The sequence below is a fragment of the Pseudophryne corroboree genome, chromosome 1 (genome assembly GCF_028390025.1).
Source record: "Pseudophryne corroboree isolate aPseCor3 chromosome 1, aPseCor3.hap2, whole genome shotgun sequence".
Taxonomy (NCBI): Eukaryota; Metazoa; Chordata; class Amphibia; order Anura; family Myobatrachidae; genus Pseudophryne; species Pseudophryne corroboree.
Window position 1 is genome coordinate 41,673,686 of NC_086444.1, and position 20,288 is coordinate 41,693,973.

At 46.7% G+C, this 20,288-nt stretch overlaps 1 protein-coding gene across 2 annotated transcripts in view; it reads left to right on the forward strand.

Moving 5' to 3' along the window:
* KATNAL2 (katanin catalytic subunit A1 like 2) overlaps positions 1 to 20,288 on the forward strand; it is a 103,216-nt gene that overhangs the window by 27,279 nt on the left and 55,649 nt on the right. For both annotated transcript variants that reach the window (XM_063958625.1, XM_063958632.1), the window contains exons 2-5: positions 10,452 to 10,522; positions 15,274 to 15,440; positions 19,127 to 19,172; positions 20,078 to 20,201. In XM_063958625.1, coding sequence (XP_063814695.1) covers positions 10,452 to 10,522; positions 15,274 to 15,440; positions 19,127 to 19,172; positions 20,078 to 20,201 — 408 coding nt within the window. The remainder of the gene's footprint in view (positions 1 to 10,451; positions 10,523 to 15,273; positions 15,441 to 19,126; positions 19,173 to 20,077; positions 20,202 to 20,288) is intronic.

Here is a 20,288-nt window from a genome sequence, read left to right on the forward strand (position 1 = left end):
TCACACGGCAGTCACTGAGGGTGCAGGGCGCTGGGAGGGGGGCGCCCTGGGAGGCAAATGAATACCTATAAAGGCTAAAAATACCTCACATATAGCCCCTAGAGGCTATATGGAGATATTTAACCCCTGCCTGATTTTTCTAAATAGCGGGAGACGAGCCCGCCAGAAAAGGGGCGGGGCCTATCTCCTCAGCACACGGCGCCATTTCCTCTCACAGCTCCGCTGGTCAGGACGGCTCCCAAGTCTCTCCCCTGCACTGCACTACAGAAACAGGGTAAAACAGAGAGGGGGGGGCAAATTTATGGCGATATTTTGATATAACAAAGCAGCTATAAGGGAGCACTTATTATAAGGCTATCCCTGATATATATATATAGCGCTTTTGGTGTGTGCTGGCAAACTCTCCCTCTGTCTCCCCAAAGGGCTAGTGGGTCCTGTTTTCGTTAGGAGCATTCCCTGTGTGTCTGCTGTGTGTCGGTACGTGTGTGTCGACATGTATGAGGACGATATTGGTGTGGAGGCGGAGCAATTGCCAAATATGAGGATGTCACCCCCTAGGGAGTCGACACCAGAATGGATGCCTTTATTTATGGAACTACGGGATAGTGTCAACACGCTAAAGCAGTCGTTTGACGACATGAGGCGGCCGGACAATCAATTAGTGCCTGTCCAGGCGACTCAAACACCGTCAGGGGCTGTGAAACGCCCTTTGCCTCAGTCGGTCGACACAGACCCAGACGCAGGCACTGACTCCAGTGGTGACGGTGACGATTCAACCGTATTTTCCAGTAGGGCCACACGTTATATGATTTTGGCAATGAAGGAGGCGTTACATTTAGCTGATACTACAGGTACCACTAAACAGGGTATTATGTGGGGTATGAAAAAACTACCTATAGTTTTTCCTGAATCAGAAGAATTAAATGACGTGTGTAATGAAGCGTGGGTTGCCCCTGATAAAAAGCTGATAATTTCAAAGAAATTATTGGCATTATACCCTTTCCCGCCAGAGGTTAGGGAGCGCTGGGAAACACCTCCTAGGGTGGACAAGGCGCTAACACGCTTATCTAAACAAGTGGCGTTACCCTCTCCTGAGACGGCCGCACTTAAAGATCCATCAGATAGGAGGATGGAAAATATCCAAAAAAGTATATACACACATGCAGGTGTTATACTACGACCAGCTGTAGCGACTGCCTGGATGGGCAGTGCTGGGGTAGTTTGGTCAGAGTCCCTGATTGAAAATATTGATACCCTGGACAGGGACAATATTTTACTGTCGTTAGAACAAATAAAGGATGCATTTCTTTATATGCGTGATGCACAGAGGGATATCTGCACACTGGCATCACGGGTAAGTGCTATGTCCATTTCGGCCAGAAGAGCTTTATGGACGCGACAGTGGACAGGCGATGCGGATTCAAAACGGCATATGGAAGTTTTGCCGTATAAAGGGGAGGAGTTATTTGGAGTCGGTCTATCAGATTTGGTGGCCACGGCTACAGCCGGGAAATCCACCTTTCTACCTCAAGTCACTCCCCAACAGAAAAAGGCACCGACTTTTCAACCGCAGCCCTTTCGTTCCTTTAAAAATAAGAGAGCAAAGGGCTATTCATATCTGCCACGAGGCAGAGGTCGAGGGAAGAGACAGCAACACGCAGCTCCTTCCCAGGAACAGAAGCCCTCCCCGGCTTCTACAAAAGCCTCAGCATGACGCTGGGGCTTCTCAAGCGGACTCGGGGACGGTGGGCGGTCGTCTCAAAAATTACAGCGCGCAGTGGGCTCACTCGCAGGTAGATCCCTGGATCCTGCAGATAATATCTCAAGGGTACAGGTTGGAATTAGAGACAGATCCACCTCGCCGTTTCCTGAAGTCTGCTTTACCAACGTCCCCCTCCGAAAGGGAGACGGTTTTGGAAGCCATTCACAAGCTGTATTCTCAGCAGGTGATAGTCAAGGTACCTCTTCTACAACAAGGGAAGGGGTATTATTCCACTCTTTTTGTGGTACCGAAGCCGGATGGCTCGGTAAGGCCTATTCTAAATCTGAAGTCCTTGAACCTGTACATAAAGAAGTTCAAGTTCAAGATGGAGTCACTCAGAGCAGTGATAGCGAACCTGGAAGAGGGGGACTTTATGGTATCCTTGGACATCAAGGATGCGTATCTCCACGTTCCAATTTACCCCTCACACCAGGGGTACCTCAGGTTCGTTGTACAAAACTGTCACTATCAGTTTCAGACGCTGCCGTTCGGATTGTCCACGGCACCTCGGATCTTTACAAAGGTAATGGCCGAGATGATGATTCTTCTTCGAAGAAAAGGCATATTAATTATCCCATACTTGGACGATCTCCTAATAAGGGCGAGGTCCAGAGAACAGCTAGAGATGGGATTAGCACTGTCTCAAGAAGTGCTAAAACAGCACGGGTGGATTCTGAATATTCCAAAATCCCAGTTAATGCCGACAACTCGTCTGCTGTTCCTAGGGATGATTCTGGACACGGTTCAGAAAAAGGTTTTTCTCCCGGAGGAAAAAGCCAAGGAGTTATCCGACCTTGTCAGGAACCTCCTAAAACCAGGAAAGGTGTCTGTACATCAATGCACAAGAGTCCTGGGAAAAATGGTGGCTTCTTACGAAGCAATTCCATTCGGCAGATTCCACGCAAGAATTTTCCAAAGGGATCTGTTGGACAAATGGTCAGGGTCGCATCTTCAGATGCACCTACGGATAACCCTGTCTCCAAGGACAAGGGTGTCTCTTCTGTGGTGGTTGCAGAGTCCTCATCTATTGGAGGGCCGCAGATTCGGCATACAGGATTGGATCCTGGTGACCACGGACGCCAGCCTGAGAGGCTGGGGAGCAGTCACACAAGGAAGAAACTTCCAGGGAGTATGGACGAGCCTGGAAACGTCTCTTCACATAAACATTCTGGAACTAAGAGCAATATACAATGCTCTAAGCCAGGCAGAACCTCTGCTTCAGGGAAAACCGGTGTTGATCCAGTCGGACAACATCACGGCAGTCGCCCATGTGAACAGACAGGGCGGCACAAGAAGCAGGAGTGCAATGGCAGAAGCTGCAAGGATTCTTCGCTGGGCAGAGAATCATGTGATAGCACTGTCAGCAGTGTTCATCCCGGGAGTGGACAACTGGGAAGCAGACTTCCTCAGCAGACACGATCTTCACCCGGGAGAGTGGGGACTTCATCCAGAAGTCTTCCACATGCTGGTAACCCGTTGGGAAAGACCAATGGTGGACATGATGGCGTCTCGCCTCAACAAAAAACTGGACAGGTATTGCGCCAGGTCAAGAGATCCGCAGGCAATAGCTGTGGACGCGCTGGTAACGCCTTGGGTGTACCAGTCGGTGTATGTGTTTCCTCCTCTGCCTCTCATACCAAAAGTATTGAGAATTATACGGCAAAGAGGCGTAAGAACGATACTAGTGGTTCCGGATTGGCCAAGAAGGACTTGGTACCCGGAACTTCAAGAGATGATCACGGAAGATCCGTGGCCTCTACCTCTAAGGAGGGACTTGCTTCAGCAGGGTCCCTGTCTGTTTCAAGACTTACCGCGGCTGCGTTTGACGGCATGGCGGTTGAACGCCGGATCCTAAAGGAAAAAGGCATGCCGGAAGAAGTCATTCCTACTTTGATTAAAGCAAGGAAGGAAGTAACCGTGCAACATTATCACCGAATTTGGCGAAAATATGTTGCGTGGTGCGAAGATCGGAGTGCTCCGACGGAGGAATTTCAACTGGGTCGATTCCTACATTTCCTGCAATCAGGATTGTCTATGGGTCTCAAATTGGGATCTATTAAGGTTCAAATTTCGGCCCTGTCGATTTTCTTTCAAAAAGAATTGGCTTCAGTCCCTGAAGTCCAGACCTTTGTTAAGGGAGTGCTGCATATACAGCCTCCTGTGGTGCCTCCAGTGGCACCGTGGGATCTCAATGTGGTTTTGGACTTTCTGAAATCTCATTGGTTTGAACCACTAAATAAGGTGGATTTGAAATATCTCACTTGGAAAGTGACCATGCTTCTAGCCCTGGCTTCTGCCAGGAGAGTATCAGAATTGGCAGCTTTGTCTTACAAAAGCCCATATCTGATTTTCCATTCGGACAGGGCAGAACTGCGGACTCGTCCGCATTTTCTCCCTAAGGTGGTGTCAGCATTTCATCTGAACCAGCCTATTGTAGTGCCTGCGGCTACAAGTGACTTGGAGGACTCCAAGTTACTGGACGTTGTCAGAGCATTAAAAATATATATTGCAAGGACAGCTGGAGTCAGAAAATCTGACTCGTTGTTTATATTGTATGCACCCAACAAGATGGGTGCTCCTGCGTCTAAGCAGACGATTGCTCGTTGGATCTGTAGCACAATCCAACTTGCACATTCTGTGGCAGGCCTGCCACAGCCTAAATCTGTAAAGGCCCACTCCACAAGGAAGGTGGGCTCATCTTGGGCGGCTGCCCGAGGGGTCTCGGCATTACAACTTTGCCGAGCAGCTACGTGGTCAGGGGAGAACACGTTTGTAAAATTTTACAAATTTGATACTCTGGCTAAGGAGGACCTGGAGTTCTCTCATTCGGTGCTGCAGAGTCATCCGCACTCTCCCGCCCGTTTGGGAGCTTTGGTATAATCCCCATGGTCCTTTCAGGAACCCCAGCATCCACTAGGACGATAGAGAAAATAAGATTTTACTTACCGATAAATCTATTTCTCGGAGTCCGTAGTGGATGCTGGGCGCCCATCCCAAGTGCGGATTATCTGCATAAATTGTACATAGTTATTGTTAACTAATTCGGGTTATTGTTGAAGGAAGCCATCTTTCAGAGGCTCCGCTGTTATCATACTGTTAACTGGGTTTAGATCACAGGTTGTACGGTGTGATTGGTGTGGCTGGTATGAGTCTTACCCGGGATTCAAAATCCTCCCTTATTGTGTACGCTCGTCCGGGCACAGTACCTAACTGGAGTCTGGAGGAGGGTCATAGGGGGAGGAGCCAGTGCACACCACCTGATCTGAAAAAGCTTTACTTTTTGTGCCCTGTCTCCTGCGGAGCCGCTATTCCCCATGGTCCTTTCAGGAACCCCAGCATCCACTACGGACTCCGAGAAATAGATTTATCGGTAAGTAAAATCTTATTTTACACCATCACACCTATACTACTCCCCCTATACACCATCACACCTACCCTACTCCCACCTATACTACTCCCCCTATATACCCTCACATCTACCCTACTCCCACCTATACTACTCCCCCTATATACCCTCACATCTACCCTACTCCCACCTATACTACTCCCCCTTTACACCATCACACCTACCCTACTCCCACCTATACTACTCCCCCTATACACCATCACACCTACCCTACTCCCACCTATACTACTCCCCCTATATACCCTCACACCTACCCTACTCCCACCTATACTACTCCCCCTTTACACCATCACACCTATACTACTCCCCCTATACACCATCACACCTACCCTACTCCCACCTATACTACTCCCCCTATATACCCTCACATCTACCCTACTCCCACCTATACTACTCCCCCTATATACCTTCACATCTACCCTACTCCCACCTATACTACTCCCCCTTTACACCATCACACCTATACTACTCCCCCTATACACCATCACACCTACCCTACTCCCACCTATACTACTCCCCCTATATACCCTCACATCTACCCTACTCCCACCTATACTACTCCCCCTATATACCTTCACATCTACCCTACTCCCACCTATACTACTCCCCCTTTACACCATCACACCTATACTACTCCCCCTATACACCATCACACCTACCCTACTCCCACCTATACTACTCACCCTATATACCTTCACATCTACCCTACTCCCACCTATACTACTCCCCCTTTACACCATCACACCTATACTACTCCCCCTATACACCATCACACCTACCCTACTCCCACCTATACTACTCCTCCTATACACCCTCACACCTACCCTACTCCCACCTATACTACTCCCCCTTTACACCATCACACCCATACTACTCCCCCTATACACCATCACACCTACCCTACTCCCACCTATACTACTCACCCTATATACCTTCACATCTACCCTACTCCCACCTATACTACTCCCCCTATATACCCTTACATCTACCCTACTCCCACCTATACTACTCCCCCTTTACACCATCACACCTACCCTACTCCCACCTATACTACTCCCCCTATACACCATCACACCTACCCTACTCCCACCTATACTACTCCCCCTATACACCATCACACCTACCCTACTCCCACCTATACTACTCCCCCTTTACACCATCACACCTATACTACTCCCCCTATACACCATCACACCTACCCTACTCCCACGTATACTACTCCCCCTATACCCTCACATCTACCCTACTCCCACCTATACTACTCCCCCTATATACCCTCACATCTACCCTACTCCCACCTATACTACTCCCCCTATATACCCTCACATCTACCCTACTCCCACCTATACTACTCCCCCTATATACCCTTACATCTACCCTACTCCCACCTATACTACTCCCCCTATACACCATCACACCTACCCTACTCCCCCTATATACCCTCACATCTACCCTACTCCCACCTATACTACTCCCCCTATATACCCTTACATCTACCCTACTCCCACCTATACTACTCCCCCTATATACCCTCACATCTACCCTACTCCCACCTATACTACTCCTCCTATACACCCTCACACCTACCCTACTCCCACCTATACTACTCCCCCTATACACCATCACACCTACCCTACTCCCACCTATACTACTCACCCTATATACCTTCACATCTACCCTACTCCCACCTATACTACTCACCCTATATACCTTCACATCTACCCTACTCCCACCTATACTACTCCCCTTATATACCCTCACATCTACCCTACTCCCACCTATACTACTCCCCCTATACACCATCACACCTACCCTACTCCCACCTATACTACTCCCCCTATATACCCTCACATCTACCCTACTCCCACCTATACTACTCCCCCTATACACCATCACACCTACCCTACTCCCACCTATACTACTCCCCCTATATACCCTCACATCTACCCTACTCCCACCTATACTACTCCCCCTATATACCCTCACATCTACCCTACTCCCACCTATACTACTCACCCTATATACCTTCACATCTACCCTACTCCCACCTATACTACTCCTCCTATATACCCTCACACCTACCCTACTCCCACCTATACTACTCCTCCTATACACCCTCACACCTACCCTACTCCCACCTATACTACTCCCCCTATATACCCTCACATCTACCCTACTCCCACCTATACTACTCCCCCTATATACCCTCACATCTACCCTACTCCCCCTATATACCCTCACATCTACCCTACTCCCACCTATACTACTCCCCCTATATACCCTCACATCTACCCTACTCCCACCTATACTACTCCCCCTTTACACCATCACACCTATACTACTCCCCCTATACACCATCACACCTACCCTACTCCCACCTATACTACTCACCCTATACACCATCACACCTATACTACTCCCCCTATACACCATCACACCTACCCTACTCCCACCTATACTACTCACCCTATATACCTTCACATCTACCCTACTCCCACCTATACTACTCCTCCTATATACCCTCACACCTACCCTACTCCCACCTATACTACTCCTCCTATACACCCTCACACCTACCCTACTCCCACCTATACTACTCCCCCTATATACCCTCACATCTACCCTACTCCCACCTATACTACTCCCCTATATACCCTCACATCTACCCTACTCCCACCTATACTACTCCCCCTATATACCCTCACACCTACCCTACTCCCACCTATACTACTCCCCCTATATACCCTCACATCTACCCTACTCCCACCTATACTACTCCCCCTATACACCATCACACCTACCCTACTCCCACCTATACTACTCCCCTATATACCCTCACATCTACCCTACTCCCACCTATACTACTCCCCCTATATACCCTCACATCTACCCTACTCCCACCTATACTACTCCCCCTACACACCCTCACACCTACCCTACTCCCACCTATACTACTCCCCCTATATACCCTCACATCTACCCTACTCCCACCTATACTACTCCCCTATATACCCTCACATCTACCCTTCTCCCACCTATACTACTCCCCCTATATACCCTCACATCTACCCTACTCCCACCTATACTACTCCCCCTACACACCCTCACACCTACCCTACTCCCACCTATACTACTCCTCCTATACACCCTCACACCTACCCTACTCCCACCTATACTACTCACACTAATATACCCTCACACCTACCCTACTCCCTCCTATACTACTCCCCACTGTACACCCTCACACCTACTATACTTCCACCTATACTACTACTATATACCCTCACACCTACCCTACTCCCACCTATACTACTCCCCCTATATACCCTCACATCTACCCTACTCCCACCTATACTACTCCCCCTATATACCCTCACATCTACCCTACTCCCACCTATTCTACTCCTCCTATATACCCTCACACCTACCCTACTCCAACCTATACTACTCCCCCTATATACCCTCACATCTACCCTACTCCCACCTATACTACTCCCCCTATACACCATCACACCTACCTTACTCCCACCTATACTACTCCCCCGATATACCCTCACATCTGCCCTACTCCCACCTATACTACTCCCCCTATATACCCTCACATCTACCCTACTCCCACCTATACTACTCCCCCACACACCCTCACACCTACCCTACTCCCACCTATACTACTCCCCCTATACATCCCTACACCTACCCTACTCCCACCTATACTACTCCTCCTATACACCCTCACACCTATACTACTCACACTAATATACCCTCACACCTACCCTACTCCCTCCTATACTACTCCCCACTGTACACCCTCACACCTACTATACTTCCACCTATACTACTACTATATACCCTCACACCTACCCTACTCCCACTTATACTACTCCGTCTATACACCCTCACACCTACCCTACTCCCACCTATTCTACTCCCCCTATACACGCTCACACCTACCCTACTCCCACCTATACTACTGTCCCTATACACCCTCACACCTACCCTACTCCCACCTATACTACCCACAATAATACACCCTTACACCTACCCTATTCCCACCTATACTACTGTGCCTATACACCCTCACACCTACCCTACTCCCATCTACTACCCACACTAATACACCCTCACACCTGCCCTACTCCCACCTATACTACCCACACTAATACACCCTCAAACCTACCCTACTCCCACCTATACTACCCACACTAATACACCCTCACACCTACCCTACTCCCACCTATACTACCCACACTAATACACCCTCACGCCTACCCTACTCCCACCTATACTACCCACACTAATACACCCTCACACCTACCCTACTCCCACTAATACACCCTCACACCTACACTACTCCCATCTGTACTATCCACACTAATACACCCTCACACCTACCCTACTCCCACCTATACTACCCACACTAATACACTCTCACACATACCCTACTCCCACCTATACTACCCACACTAATACACCCTCACACCTGCCCTACTCCCACCTATAATACCCACACTAATACACCCTCACACCTACCCTACTCCCACCTATATTACCCACACTAATACACCCTCACACCTACCCTACTCCCACCTATACTACTCACACTAATTCACCCCCACACCTACCCTACTCCCACCTATACTACCCACACTAATACACCCTCACACCTGCCCTACTCCCACCTATAATACCCACACTAATACACCCTCACACCTAACCTACTCCCACCTATATTACCCACACTAATACACCCTCACACCTACCCTACTCCCACCTATACTACCCACACTAATGCACCCTCACACCTACCCTACTCCCACCTATACTACTCACACTAATACACCCTCACACCTACCCTACTCCCACCTATACTACCCACACTAATGCACCCTCACACCTACCCTACTCCCTCCTGCACTACCCACACTAATACACCCTCACACCTACCCTACTCCCACTAATACACCCTCACACCTACACTCAGGATCTCTGAGCATCACTTCGCTATTTTCCACTATGTCCTCTTCCATTTAGATTACTAGCTCTATCGCATGTACAGGGCCCTTCCTTCGCTTTGTTTTCACGCCTGCAATTATTTTACCTATCTTATATGTCCTGCTATAATGAATGTCCTGTTCTTCTCTGCTGTCTGTACCTTTTATAAATCTACGGTAATAATAAAAATAATATCTGCTAATAATCCCTGCTCTGTGAGCGTATTGTAGCTGTACACATATGTACAGTGTAAGTCTGAGTATCACAAATACTGTCACTTCTGTGTTATAGGATGAACTGAGAACAGAGGCCCGGAGGAAGAACCTTCTTATTCTCATCATGCATTACCTAATGCAGGAGGGGTAAGTGCACTGTGTCTTTGTATGTATATGTATTCCAGGCATGATTATATAGTACAGGAGGGGTAAGTACACTCATCCTGTACTATGATCTGTTATTAAGAGGCAGGATACTGGAAATAAGTACTCTTAGGCAGGTATCTGGTGAATGCACAGTGTCTTTGTACTCAGGCTTAGGCCTGAGTACAAAGACACACAAACCTAAAAAATCCTAGCATTCCTTGTGCTCAACAATCAGTCCGTTGCAATGGCTTGCAGCCACACTTGCCATACTCTCCTGGCACAACCAATGTCATCAGTCCCTGGTGCTACAAAATTCCGGCCTACTAACTGGCCTCTATCAGGCGTCCGTGCACTGTGCAGTGGGTGTATGAGAGTTTTACACCCCTGTCTTGCTGGCTCATGGTGAGCTGGAAGACCCGGAATTCTATTTCTCCACCTTTAGCTTTGCAGCCCAGTTCCACACGTCTACTGCAGGTGCAAAATGTATAGGTCTTGTTTTCCTCTCCCTTAGAGGGAGCTGTTCCACAGAAATGTGGGCAATTGTGGTGAGACACAATCCCTCTAACCACAATAAATAAAAGCTTGTTTGTTTGCTTGTACGCGGATATCTTACACAGCTCTCAAGGTGCCAGATTTAACAGTTATTTAGTATCGTAAAATTAAGCTATTAGACCATCTAGCGACAAAGTGACAGAAAACATCATTTTTTGGTTGTATATTATCTATACATATAATAAAACCGTAAGGGTTGTGTCTGTACATACCAACATTTTTTTTTTTAGAAATGCATCTCTATGGACTGTTTATGAACTATGGAGATGAAGCAAACAAAAAATAATAATAATCAGAATTTGTCTGTCTGTTCCGGCATCACGCAAAAACCACTCAATGAATTTGGATCACGTTTTCACTATTGTACAGCTTAGTGACCTATAAAGAAACTGAGGTAGGTATGTTCTCGATGTGACATCAGGGAGAGGAGCAATAAAGGAAAAAACAGACACTTGACACTCGGCACACTGAAAGCTGGTGTTCCGATCATGCTTTTGCAGAATCTCACGCCCAAGTTATGCAACGGAACCCGATATACAGTGACTGCTCTGCAGAGGAACCTAATTGAGGCAGAGATTCTAACGGGATGTGACGCAGGTGAGACTGCATTTATAACACGTATATCCTTTATAACCTTTATCCCCAACAATTTTCCTTTTCAATTCAAGCATCTGCAGTCTCCCGTAAGCGTCTGCTTCGCCATGACGATTAACAAGTTGCAGGAGCAAACGCTCAGGGCTGCAGGCGTAGATCTCAGGACCAGCTGCTTCTTCTGTGGGCAGCTTTACGTGGCTTACTCATGAGTTAGTAGCTCCAAGCATCTTTTTGTGTTAATCCCTGAAGGGAAAACTGCAAATATTGCTTACAAAGAAGTTGTGCAAATTGATCACAAAATCAATGGCAGGACTGCAGCCCCTCCAGTAAAATCCGCCACTGCAATGAGCTCAGCTGAGCCAGTTGCAGTCTGTGTGACTGCACTGGTTCAGTGGCTTCACTGTGACTGGCAGTTACCCGCAGAACAGGCAGTCCCATTGGGAGGCGTTTCCTCTGTCCGGGACTGCCAGACCGGCCTGCGATTAGTAGAGAACAGGCTTCCTGTAGGAAGCTAGTCTCTGCCTGATTGTCAGCCCAATCCGGCTTCTATGGGCTGCAGCCAAAGCAGCTGCTTGAATGCGCAAGTTCAGGTCCCTGCACCTGCCAGATCCATTGCGCAGGATCTGGGACCCAGCAGTCTGGGGGCTGGCTCTTTCCTCTCCTTCTCTGGCATGGTCAGCAGCAGCCCCCCTGCCTGAAATAGGTAGGAGCTGTCGCTGTGTACAATATAAAATACACGTCATAATATTAGATGGCACTGCTGTCTTTGTAAAATGAGTTCCCTGAGCAATAATAGACATCCACATGAGCAAAGCTTTGGGCAAATGCTAGTAATTATATAATACAGGATGGGTAAGTACACTCTTCCAGTATGAGTACCAGGCATGATTATATAATACAGTAGGGGGAAGTACACTCTTCTTGTAGTGTGGTCTGATATATGAGTACACGATGTGAGTATATAATACGGAGGGGTAAGTACACTCTTCCTGTACTGTTTTCTGATATGTGAGTACCATATATGAGTATATAATACAGGAGGGGTAAGTACACTTCTCCTGCACTGTAGTCTGATATATGATTACCAGATGTGAATATATAGGGGGTAATTCCAAGATGATCGCAGCAGGAAATTTTTTAGCAGTTGGGCAAAACCATGTGCACTGCAGGTGGGGCAGATATAACATGTGCAGAAAGAGTTAGATTTGGGTGGGTTATTTTGTTTCTGTGCAGGGTAAATACTGGCTGCTTTATTTTTACACTGCAATTTAGATTGCAGATTGAACTCACCACACCCAAATCTATCTCTCTATGCACATGTTATATCTGCCTCCCCTGCAGTGCACATGGTTTTGCCCAACTGCTAAAAAATGTCCTGCTGCGATCAACTTGGAATTACCCCCATAATACAGGAGGGGTAAGTACACTCTTCCTGTACTGTTTTCTGATATGCGAGTACCAGATATGAGTATATAATACAGATGGGGTAAGTACACTTTTCCTGTACTGTAGTCTGATATATGAGTACCAGGCATGATCATATAATACAGGAGGGGTAAGTACACTCTTCCTGTACCACAAGCTGATATAGGAGCACCAGGCATGATTATATGATACAGAAGATACAGGAGGGGTAAGTACACTCTTCCTGTACTGTGTTCTGATATGAGTACCAGATGTGAGTATATAATACAGGAGGGGTAAGTACATTCTTCCTGCACCACGAGCTGATATATGAGTACCAGATGTGAGTATATAATACAGGAGGGGTAAGTACACTCTTCCTGCACCACGAGCTGATATATGAGCGCCAGGCATGATTATATGATACAGAAGATACAGGAGGGGTAAGTACACTCTTCCTGTACTGTGATCTGATATGAGTACCAGGCATGACTATATAATACAGGAGGGGTAAGTACACTCTTCCTGTACTGTGATCTGATATGAGTACCAGGCATGATTATATAATACAGGAGAGGTAAGTACACTCTTCCTGTACCACGAGCTGATATATGAGCGCCAGGCATGATTATATAATGCAGGAGGGGTAAGTACACTCTTCCTGATATATAAATACCAGCCAGTGTTCTGGTAAATGATCATTGACCTGGCTTTGCATAGTGCCGGTCCAGAAGACTGCCCTGTGGAGATAGTCTGAAGTTACCGCTCAAGGTGGGATGGTGCCATTTGTTTATGGTTCCGGGTCCCAAGGGGGATAGTACGAGGCTCGTATTGTGGCTAGGGGGTGGGTCTTTTGCCCCACATAGCGGGTATATTGTACTTTTCTATGATCTTCCCTGTCTTATTTACTGCGGCACCGAATCACTATAAAGGAGTGAAATAGTGGTGCATGTTGTGGCCAGCCCGTGGCTGCTTTTATTCCCCTCCACTAACTACAGTATAGCAGAACTATTATTACACTATTATTATGGAACAAGATAACAATAACTAATGCCGGTTATGTTGGAACTCGATGGAGTCCCTGCGGAATCTTCCCCTCACTGTATATTACTAGTTGTAGTTATACTGCATCTGTCCGTTCTGTAGCCTCCGTGTGTGAGATTGGAAGCTGCCACGTATGTACTAAGGGAAAGGCATACACTGGCGCAGCTAGCAGGAGAGTGGTGGGAGGAGATTGCTCTGTGATAGGGCAGCACCCACGTGCCTAATGTTACACTGATACCTATGATACAGTTACATCTCTATGGTAATGTGCCTAATGTTACACTGATACCTATGGTACAGTTACATCTCTATGGTAATGTGCCTAATGTTACACTGATACCTATGGTACAGTTACATCTCTATGGTAATGTGCCTAATGTTACACTGATACCTATGGTACAGTTACATCTCTATGGTAATGTGCCTAATGTTACACTGATACCTATGATACAGTTACATCTCTATGGTAATGTGCCTTATGTTACACTGATACCTATGATACAGTTACATCTCTATGGTAATGTGCCTAATGTTACACTGATACCTATGATACAGTTACATCTCTATGGTAATGTGCCTAATGTTACACTGATACCTATGATACAGTTACATCTCTATGGTAATGTGCCTTATGTTACACTGATACCTATGATACAGTTACATCTCTATGGTAATGTGCCTTATGTTACACTGATACCTATGATACAGTTACATCTCTATGATAACGTGCCTTATGTTACACTGATACCTATGATACAGTTACATCTCTATGGTAATGTGCCTTATGTTACACTGATACCTATGATACAGTTACATCTCTATGGTAATGTACCTTATGTTACACTGATACCTATGATACAGTTACATCTCTATGGTAATGTGCCTTATGTTACACTGATACCTATGATACAGTTACATCTCTATGGTAATGTGCCTTATGTTACACTGATACCTATGATACAGTTACATCTCTATGGTAATGTTCCTTATGTTACACTGATACCTATGATACAGTTACATCTCTATGGTAATGTGCCTTATGTTACACTGATACCTATGATACAGTTACATCTGTATGGTAACGTGCCTTATGTTACAGTGACCCCTAACCTCTCCTGTGGCCTCACGTATGATGTTACGTCCATTTTATCCTCCAGTTACGTGGACACCGCAAATGTCCTGGAAGCGGAATCCAAACTAAACCTGAGGCGCTTGGAAGTTTGTGACAACATTGACCTGGAAACCATCCTAATGGAGTATGAGAGTTATTACTATATCAAGTTCCAGAGATACCCTAAGATCACCAAGAAGGCTGCAGATAATGGTACGTGACGGATCCATATCCCCACTCTACCCAGAGCTCCCCCTGTGGCTAGTGTGTGCATTGCCTCCTAATTGTCCTGATTTCAGCAGAGCGCAGGGGACTGTCCCACTGATACCCCTTTCACATCGCACTGAAAACCCGGTACCGACACGGCATATTGCCATGTCGAAACGGGTCAGTGTGCGATGTGAAAGCTCCTTTTCAGAATTAGCGGGTCGCCTGACCCGGTAATTCAACCCGGTAAAAAGGGTTATTACCGGGTTGATTACCGGGTCAGGCGCAGTGTGAATGGGAGCTGTTCCGATGCAACATGGCTCCCATTCACAGCATAGGGAGAGGCGGCGCAGGAGATGAGCTCATCTCCCAGCGCCGCCTCCACCCCCGCCCCTGCTGCTGCTGCGCCCTCCGCTGCTATGGCAACCGACCCGGTATATTGCCGGGTCGGAAAGCCAGCAACGGAGCGCAAATGCCGGATCCCACCCGGTAAGTACACGTTTCTCTTACCGGGTAGGATCCGGCATTTGCGATCTGAATGCAGCATGACTTACCTGTGGGCTCCTTGTCCCAGTGTGCCTGAAGCTGAACAATACTTCCCCATGTGCCGTATCCAGCAGTTACCTGGGGTTGGGGACACCACTTAACTGGCATGGTCAGATCTCATGCGACTTCGCCAACCCACCCTGTCCCCCCGATTTTGATGAGGAGATCCGTTCTGCAGATGTGCATAATATAATGTTTAAATATTTAGAAAAATACTTTTTAAACTTTATTAAATAAAATAAATGTTAAAAAACAATGTTATTATTGCCCGCCGCTACTGGCGTCAAATTCATAAACTAATATTAGAAATCACCGATGTGGTTATTCCGGACACACCATTTTACTTTCTACTTTTGCGCCCAGTCCCAGACACGTCGAGCCATCTATTAAAACTTATTAAGCACATTTTAAATACGGCCAAATGCCAAATAGCAGCAAATTGGAAATCCACCTCTCCCCCTACTCTTCCCGCCACTATTAATGCTATATGGACCACATACAAGCTGGAACGCATCACCGCTGCCCTTCATGACACATCAGTCACCTTTATGCGCACTTGGACGCCATGGACAACGCACTTTAATGCTGAATCGCCATTGACAACCATCTGATCCACTTTCTATACAGATGGCAGAATTCGATCTAGTGACCAACTTTGTCTGGCCGACGTTCCCACCCTCCCTCCCCTCTTTCTTGCTCTTACTTCCTCTTTCCTCCTTTCACGTTTTGTTCTTTCTGTAGCTGTATAGTAGCTTCAATTACCTTTCTTTGTTATTTGATGAATAGGATCACTACGACCTGTGCTGTTATGTCTTTCTATCGCCTCAATTTTATGCACCTCCTATGTTGATCCACAAATATTGTCTAATGTTTATGCATCTGTTTTTCTTAACACAAAAACCAATAAAACTTATTTTCAAAAAACAAAAACAAAACAATGTTATTAACAGTTTTGAAGGGAAAAATCGTCAGTTAAGTGGTTACATTAAAAAAGAAAGAGAAACTCATTGTGACATAGGGGGTCATTCCGAGTTGATCGCTAGCAGAAAATGATGCAAAAAAAAGGCACTTCTGCGCATGTGTATGCTGCACAATGCGCACGCGTGACGTACTTTCACAATGGCCGATGTAGATTCACGCAAGGTCTAGCGAAGCTTTTCAGTCTCACTGCTGGCCGCAGAGTGATTGACATGAAGTGGGCGTTTCTGAGTGTCAACTGACCATTTTCAGGGTGTGTTTGGGAAAACGCAGGCGTGCCAGGAAAAACGAAGGCGTGGCTGGGCGAGCGCAGGGCGTGTTCGTGACGTCAAAACAGGAACTGAACAGTCTGAAGTCATCGCAAGCGCTGAGTAGGTCTGAAGCTACTCTGAAACTGCACAAAATGATTTTGAAGCCGCTCTGCGATCCTTTCATTCACATTTCTGCTAAGCTAAAATACACTCCCAGTGGGCGGCGGCATAGCGTTTGCACGGCTGCCAAAAACTGCTAGCGAGCGATCAACTCGGAATGACCCCCATAGACAAGAACCCAAAATGACGCAGCCATGTCCTTTCCTAGAGGAGGCATTGTGACAGGGAAATGATGTGCGTTATCTAAAGTAAAGGAACACAGGGGGAGAGTTATCAAACCTTGGAGAGAGAGAAAGTATCCACCAATCAGCTCCTAAGTCTAATGTTTCAAACACAGCCTGTAAACTGGCAGAGGCTGATTGGTGGGTACATGATCTCTCCCCACTTTATCTCAGAGCCTTGATAAATCTCCCCCATAATTTAGTTTTAGTTTACAGCTAACTATAGAAAGTCTGATTTACTGGTTAATTGAATGAATCACTGGTGGTCATTCCGAGTTGTTCGCTCTGTAATTTTCTTTGCATCGCAGCGATTTTCCGCTAACTGCGCATGCGCAATGTTCGCACTGCGACTGCGCCAAGTAAATTTGCTATGCAGTTAGGTATTTTACTCACGGCATTACGAGGTTTTTTCTTCGTTCTGGTGATCGTAATGTGATTGACAGGAAGTGGGTGTTTCTGGGCGTTAACGGCCGTATTATGGGTGCGTGTGAATAAACGCTACCGTTTCTGGAAAAAACGCAGGAGTGGCTGGAGAAACGGGGGAGTGTCTGGGCGAACGCTGGGTGTGTTTGTGACGTCAAACCAGGAACGACAAGCACTGAACTGATCGCAGATGCCAAGTAAGTCTCGAGTTACTCAGAAACTGCACAGAGATGTCTTATCGCAACATTGCGAATCTTTCGTTTGCAATTTTAAGAAGCTAAGATTCACTCCCAGTAGGCGGCGGCTTAGCGTGTGCAAAGCTGCTAAAAGCAGCTTGCGAGCGAACAACTCAGAATGACCACTACTGTTCCCTTTTAATTACGAAAATTGTTAATAAAAAATTTGCTTTTCTGATTGATGGCAAAAAATGTCTTTAGTAAAGGAAATTAGAGAAGCTTATTTACTAACCTATTCAATTGCAATATTGGCTCTGACCTACAGCAACCAATGAGCAATCAGCTTGTATCCGTTAAGTTCAAGTTAGGCAATAAAAGCCATGAAAGTGCCAATCTGCGCTGCGTTCCTCGCAGCCCGGGGAGAAAGCGCTTTGGTTTTCTCGCCCGGTGTGTACAGATGAACGCTAATATGTGGTTGGGTGATTTGCTGTGTTACGTGACGAGACGCAGAACGCACCTGATTCTACTGACAAGTTTTTTTTGTATTTTTTGCTTGTATATTTCATGTTCTGTGACCGCAATCAGTAGTGACGTAGACCCTGGCGGGTTCGATTCGTTCACCGCGCTCTCACCGGTACCGCTGCGCTCACCACAGGTTACTATTCCCAATCATAGTCTACGTTGATAGTAAATCAAGCAGATGTTAGGGAAACGTGAACCCCCCCCCAAAAGAAATGTGTCGACAATTTGTGTGTCAGCCATACGGTTGACGTTCCGTTGACCATATGGAATCGACCTATTGACCGTCTAAGTAGACAGTGTAGAACTATCATACGGATAACTTTTTGATCATTCTGGCCAGACGTATTATTGTACTGCGATAACAGCCTTGGCTCTTTAAATAACATTTATCTGACTTTCCGCTTTCTATGTAAATTGAGTCTGAAACTTTTTTAATTTTTTTTTAATTTTCATAGACGGCAAACTGCACTCAAAGCCTCGAAGTGGAGGAAAACTGAGAAGGTAAGCAGGCTTCTTAATACTCTCTCCACGCCATCTAGCAGAGCTCGCTTGCAAAGACCTGGGACACATGCACTGTGCGGGGTCCTAAGGATCAAGTTGGATCCTGTGTTGTACAGCAAACCCTCTAACTGCTGAATAACTTAACACTTATGGCCTCAAGTTCTTAACCAAAGGACAGGGCTGCATGTGACAGGGGCAGTGACATGATGTGAGGCAGGGAATGGAGGCAGCAGGAAGCCACAGACTGAGGGTTATATAGAGGGAGGAGCTGGGTCCCCAGCAGCACAGAGTATATCAGGAGAGGAGTGATGTGTCAGTGTGGATAGGGCTGCATGTGACGGGGGCAGTGACATGATGTGAGGAGGGGAATGGAGGCAGCAGGAAGCCACAGACAGAGTTATATAGTTGAAGGAGCAGGGTCCCCTGCAGCACAGAGTATATCAGGAGATGAGTGATGTGTCAGTGAGGACAGGGCTGCATGTGACAGGGGCAGTGACGTGGTGTGAGGAGGGGAATGGAGGCAGCAGGAAGCCACAGACTGAGAGTTATATAGTGGAAGGAGCAGGCTACCCTAGCAGCACAGAGTATATAAGCAGGTGAGTGATGAGTCAGTGAGGACAGGGCTACATGTGACAGGGGCAGTGACATGATGTGAGGAGGGGAATGGAGGCAGCAGGAAGCTGCAGACTGAGAGTTATATAGTGGCACAACCAAGGTTCCCCTGCAGCATAGATTAATGTTGTGAGCTTTCAAACTAGTTTGGGAAAATCGTGGTGTTAAACACTTTTATATGAAGTGAAGTTCATTCTACCAATTTTTTTTTTAATATTAATAATTACTAGCAGCTTCTAATATTTGCATTGTGCACATATGTGTTTTTATATATGTATACATCTTTTCCCCAGAACGGCAAGTAACTCTTCTCAGGGACTTCCAAGAATCACCAATCATAATATCGTGCAGCGCCCAGCGTCGCGGACACACCCCAAGACACCAGAGAGGGCAGGAAACAGGGAAATAACCACTAAGGTGAGGGAATATAAAAGCAGATGTTACATGATGCTCAGGGCTGCAGGATGATCCTGGGGAGCCATAGTTACCCCTCTCCACCCTGTA